This window comes from Oncorhynchus keta, chromosome 14 (genome assembly GCF_023373465.1).
Source record: "Oncorhynchus keta strain PuntledgeMale-10-30-2019 chromosome 14, Oket_V2, whole genome shotgun sequence".
Lineage (NCBI taxonomy): Eukaryota > Metazoa > Chordata > Actinopteri > Salmoniformes > Salmonidae > Oncorhynchus > Oncorhynchus keta.
Window position 1 is genome coordinate 10,720,886 of NC_068434.1, and position 6,163 is coordinate 10,727,048.

Consider the following 6,163-nt stretch of genomic DNA (forward strand, 5'->3'; position numbering starts at 1 on the left):
TTGTCACGGGCACAACTACAGTGAAATGCCTTTCTTTCCTGACTGACATTGCAGTAATAAATATCAGTAGTAAAAATATGATACTAATGTAAAGTAGGAAAAAAACACACGAGAAATAGAACCATGAATAACATGAGACAGTAAATAAGCTACTGTTTATATACAGGGTCAGTTCCAATACCATATTTACAATGTGCAGAGATACAAGGGTTAAACTAGCGTCCTGTCCAGGGGGTGTGCTTGTACATCAAGCTGCCTCACACAACAAAAACAGGAGATATGCTCTTGTCCTAAGAGCCGTTCTGGCCCGGACATTGATACTTTATTTACGTACGGTATGTTTAAGGCTTTACAATTATTTCACAACCACATGAAGTTTGTTGTCATTGTTCATATCTAAAAATAGACCCCCACCACCACCACAGTATTTGTCTTTCTACTCCACAGGTACCATCTTGTCCTGCAAGAAACCAATGAAGAGCGGCGGACTGTGGTTAACAACCTTGCCAGTGTGTTAACCACGGCTGCCAACCACCTGTCCATTGTAGAGGTCAGTCTCCATCTTGCCCCTAACCTGTCGTTAACAAAGCCACTGACCCCGTGCACATCTCGTCTTTATTTAAATATGTATTTTATTCCTTGCCTTCATATTCCTTTTTACAATAACAACTTGATTTGACAATGACTGAGCCTGAAATTCACATTGTGATCGTTTCCAGAAATTCTTAGAGGATCAACACAAGCGAGTAGACAGGGTGTACGCGGAAGCTTTCCGGGAGGACGAGGTGGACATTCAGAAGATGAAGGACATTATGGAGAGCTTCATCGCTAAAGTAAATAGCATGTAGTTCCATGCTTTACTATAAAAGCTGACATGAGCTCTAACTCTTTACTTGGTTATTCCATTCATTCCATTAGAACCATCCCAGCGGGCAAAACTTGGTTTAGTGACGTTGTGACAACAGAAACTATCATTGACAACCAGTTTTGCCTGTTGGGATGAGTGCAGCTTTTCTTCTCTTCTAAGTGACGTCTTTACTGACCACGGTGAGCAGAACATCAGTTCCAAAGGGCCGCACCATCTTCTGCAGTTTCCCTGGTCACTGCTCTAAAGCATTGGGAACTTGTGAGACCAGATGGGAAGACTGTATTGGTTGCTGGTAGAAAACATGTTTCAATAGGAGTTTTACTTTGTTCAAGTACCTCTGGGTTAGATCATGGGTGTACAGTTAAACCTATCTTTGTAAAGTATTTTATTGTTGTCTTGTGTTTCATCTGTCTAGCCACTAGAGGGCAGTGTAAGGCTACATTTACATTACAGCAGTTTCTGGTCGGCTGTAATATTTTTTTAATTTAACCTTAATTTAACTTGGAAAGTCAGTTAATAAGAACACATTTTTATTTTCCAATGACAGCCTACCGGAGAACAGTGGCTGAACTTACTTTTTCAGGGCAGAACAACAGATTTGTACCTTGTCAGCTCGTGGATTCGTTCCAGCAACCTTTTGTTTACTGGCCCAACTCTCTAACCACTAAGCTACCTGCCGCCAAATATACACTACCGTTCAAAAGTTTGGGGTCACAAAGAAATGTATTTGTTTTTGAAAGAAAAGCAACAAAAAAATGTTAATTTAAAATAATCTAAAATGTATCAGAAATCCAGTGAAGACCTTGTTAATGTTGTAAATTACTTTTGTCGCTGGAAACAGTTGGTATTTTATGGAATATCTACATAGGTGTACAAGAGGCCCATTATCAGCAACCATCACTTCCAGTCTCAGTGAAGAGGTGACTCTGGGATGCTGTCCTTCTCGGCAGAGTTCCTCTGTCCAGTGTCTGGGTTCTTTTGCCCGTCTTAATCTTTTATTTTTATTGGCCAGTCTGGCTTTTCCTTTGCTACTCTGCCTAGAAGGCCAGCATCCCGGAGTCGCCTCTTCACAGTTGACGTTGAGACTGGTGTTTTGTGGGTACGATTTAATGAAGCTGCCAGTTGAGGACTTGTAAGGCGTCTGTTTCTCAAACTAGACACTAATGTACTTGTCCTCTTGCTCAGTTGTGCACCAGGGCCTCCCACTCTTTCTATTCTGGTTACAGACAGTTTGCGCTGTTCTGTTAAGCGTTGTACCAGATTTTCAGTTTCTTGGCAATTTCTCGCACGCCTATGTAGATATTCCATAAAAAATCTGCTGTTTCCAGCTACAAGTCATTAACCATGTCTACACTGTATTTCTGATCAATTTATGTTATTTTAATGGACTGAAAATTTGCTTTTCTTTAAAAAACAAGGACATTTCTAAGTGACCCCAAACTTTTGAATGGTAGTGAATATTATGGTTTGTTTTTCGCTGCAGTTTGTGATGCTTTAAATAAAGATATGTATCCCCATGTCGTGTCTTTACTATCATTAAATTGAAGACTTAGTTTATCAAAGCATTTATCTCTGTAATTAGTATTAAGCGATCAAACTCATTAATCATGTAACTGTAATTAACTAGGAAGTCGGGGCACCAAGAAATGTTCAAAAAACTAAAATAACTTTCCAGATATTTTCATATCTGAGTCAATGAATTATTTACTCACGTTAGTCTCATTCCAAACGTCGGAAATTGTTGGTTATTTGCACAAACCCAGTCTTCACTATGAGTCATCCATACATCAATTGTCTTAAATAATTAATTTATTACTAAGTAATTCACAGAAATGCATAAACAAACCGTACATATGGTTACAAGAAATGATAGGAGAATGTGCCCTGGTGGGCAAAACCGGTATCGCGGCTTGTTGGACAAAAGGGAAGTAAGTGGTGGTCGACCAAGAAGTCACTACAAAGTGATCATTATAACAATAGAAATGCTAATCCTTTGCACATAAACACTCACTCATTTGGGAACGATTGCAATCAATATATATATATTTACTCTGTGTCGTCTTGATCGCTGGTGAAAAGTTTGTTTCTTTAAGGTGAATGCACCAATTTGTAAGTCGCTCTGGATAAGAGCGTCTGCTAAATGACTTAAATGTAAATGTAGAATCTCTCCCTCTCTGTTGTTAGAGTGTATTGTTCATAGTGACACTCATTTGCAATAGGATGGATGTTTCGGCGGTTGTCGTTCTTCGTGTTCAATGATACCGAATTCTTAGCTGCAGACTAGTAATTAATATCAAAGACTTGTTCTTATTCTGTCGGTATCGATAGTCTTAAGAGTTTAACCACGTGGTATGGTTAAAAGATTCAGCAATGGTCTGCAACCTTTGTACTCCCGTGAATGAGAGAAACATGGTCTGACAGAATTTCTCAAAGTTGGGTTTTATTCGGAATTGCAGAAAAGGGGCTGTCCCAGGATGCCTGACCCAAACTGGGCTCAGGTGTGGTCCTCTGATTTAGTTAAACTCAAAAGGGAATTGGAGTTTCCTTCATTAAACAGTCCAAAATCACATTACACAATTTTACAAACAGTATCATACTCACTCAATCATCTTATACAACAATTAGATGTAAACCTCATATCTGAGGCTATTATATAAACAGCGTTATGGTAATGTGGCTACACCGTCTCCCATGAGCTTCCCCAAGTTGTAACAAACGGACCAGATCGTAGCTGGATTCTTCATCGATCTTTTATACCTTCTCCGGAACATGACATTTGTTCTGTGAGGTGGAAGAAATTCCTTTGTTCCTTTGTTCTCTATGAAAAATCACTCTGTCTCTTATACTGTGTGGCCATGAGGCAGGGTCTTCTCAGGAATATACGACCAACTCTGACTACAGCAGTCTGGTTGTAGAGGCAGAGAGCGGGGGATGGTGCTCACTGTATCCAAAGAGGGCAACATCATGACACCCGATATTTCCATGTTTGTTTTTTGCCAGTCATACTTATTCAGATATAGACACGTTACCCACTCATAACAACAACAGTGTCTAGTCCATGCAATACGATGTAAACTACGGCCTAAATAGTTTGTTGGTTTGTACCTACATTTACTTCTTCCTCTTAGACCCACATACTCAGTCAGACATACTCTAGGCTGCACCACATAATGAAATGGAACAGGACTATTATTTTGGGTCGATGTGGTGTATTCCCTAGAAATCAACATTTGTATTTTTTCCAAAATGTTTTGCTACTTTGTGCACTAACGTAAACAACCCTGCTCTCTGATACCTTTGCATGTGGTAAGTTCATCATTGTCTGCAGACATCTCAAGAAGACCACGCCACTGATGAGTCAATTGTTAAACCCCCATTATGACGGTTAGCTATGCCTCTGAGCAGAGCACTCTAAAAAACACACACACATACATATACACACACATATATACATACAGTATATATTCCTCTGTGTTAACAATGCCAAAGCCAATTTCTGGTCCCAGTCCATCCCTGGCTGTAGTCTTCATTAAACTACTACAACAACCGAAACAGTTATGTCTGGTGCAGACACACAAACAGGAAATAACTACCCACAAAACACAGGTGGGAAAAGGCTACCTAAGTATGGTTCTCAATCAGAGACAACGATCGACAGCTGCCTCTGATTGACAACCACACAGAAATAGAAAACAAAGAATGCCCACCCCAACTCACGCCCCTGACCAAACCAAAATAGAGACATAAAAAGGATCTCTAAGGTCAGGGTGTGACAAAATAACTGCTTATGTTGTTTTTTGGGGGTATGTGTACTTTACTATTTATATTTTTGACAACTTTTACTTTGCTTCATTCCTTAATGTACTTTTTACTCCATACATTTTCCCTGACTAAGTTCTCGTTACAGTTTGAATGGTTAGCAGGAAAGGAAAATGGTCCAATTCACACACTTATCAAGAGAACATCCCTACAGCCTCTGATCTGGCGGACTCACTAAACACACACATGCTTGGTTTGTAAATGATGTCAGTGTTGGAGTATGACCCAAGCTAAAAACAACAACAAGAAAATGGTGCAGTCTGGTATGCTTTATGTATTCATACTTAAGTATATTTTAGCAATTCATTTACTTTTGATACTTACTTTTGATAGTATATTTCAAACCAATTACTTTAACTCAAGTAGTATTTCACTGGGTGACACACTTTACTTGAGTCATATTCTATTAAGTTATCTTCACTTTTACTCAATGTTGACAATTGGGCAGTTTTTCCACCACTGCCACTCTGGTTAATGACGTGAAGCTCATCAAAACACCAGGGATCTCAGTGAGTCATCCCACACGGCAGGCTGTTTCATATCTGGTGCCCATTAATGGGCATGACTCACTCCTGCATTCACACTTCAGCCAACATTAACATACAGCCCAGGTCGGTGTCGTCTCTGAACAACATGTTAGGTTTCTAATCTGTTACCTATTACCTGCCTGGGATGTGGTTCAGCGGGATAGCCCGTTAATACTGAGGCTGTACAGAAATGGGACCTGCTATATAGCAAGATCCTGTCCATCTTAGACTTCTTCAGGCATTTGTAAAATGATAATTGTTTGGCTAATAATTTCAAGGCCCATTTCTGGTCCCAGTCCGTCTCTGACTGTATAGCTATCTCTGAATGTTAATATTACAGCCTAGGTTGTCGTCAGTATAGGCCCGTTGTACTGAGCGTTATACTAAATATGTAGTATTACCCAAGATATTATATTTATTCTTTATATATGTATAGATATTTATTCTAATACATTTCATAGTATTGGAGGTTGAATAGATGCTTTGCATAAGGTGCTGTTGGTTGGTAAACAATGCCATGTGCTGTTACAACTTTAGCCAACATACCTCTTCCTGTAGGAAGGAGAGATGCTCTGGGATAGACCCCTTGTTGTGTTCTTCCTGTAGGAAGGAGAGATGCTCTGGGATAGACCCCTTGTTGTGTTCTTCCTGTAGGAAGGAAGGATGCTCGGTTATACACTCCTTTTTGTGTTCTTCCTCGTGTCAAAAGACACAGGTGTCTGTAATCATGGCCAAGAGTGGCCTAATATCATTGGTTAATTATCAAATATTAAAATGTCATACAAAGAACAGCATACAAACAACAAATGGATAGCATACGATCATAAATTCATTTGACTACACAAGCCTACAAACAATTACAATGGCAAAGTCACAAGAATGGCTTCAGATCAAAGTCTATGTTGAGACCGAAGGGCGCAAGGGTCTTTAAGTTAAAGATCCAGGCAGC

At 39.6% G+C, this 6,163-nt stretch overlaps 1 protein-coding gene across 3 annotated transcripts in view; it reads left to right on the forward strand.

Annotated features, from left to right (window-relative positions):
- Positions 1-6,163, forward strand: part of LOC118392854 (kinetochore protein NDC80 homolog) — a 49,689-nt gene that overhangs the window by 19,963 nt on the left and 23,563 nt on the right. The window contains exons 16-18 of one of the 3 annotated variants that reach the window (XM_052461071.1): positions 448-550; positions 720-833; positions 1,028-2,385. In XM_052461071.1, coding sequence (XP_052317031.1) covers positions 448-550; positions 720-833; positions 1,028-1,030 — 220 coding nt within the window. In that variant the 3' untranslated portion in view covers positions 1,031-2,385. Of the gene's footprint in view, positions 1-447; positions 551-719; positions 2,386-6,163 lie in introns of those variants that run through there. The other 2 variants (XM_052461072.1, XM_052461070.1) reach the window with 2 other exon arrangements.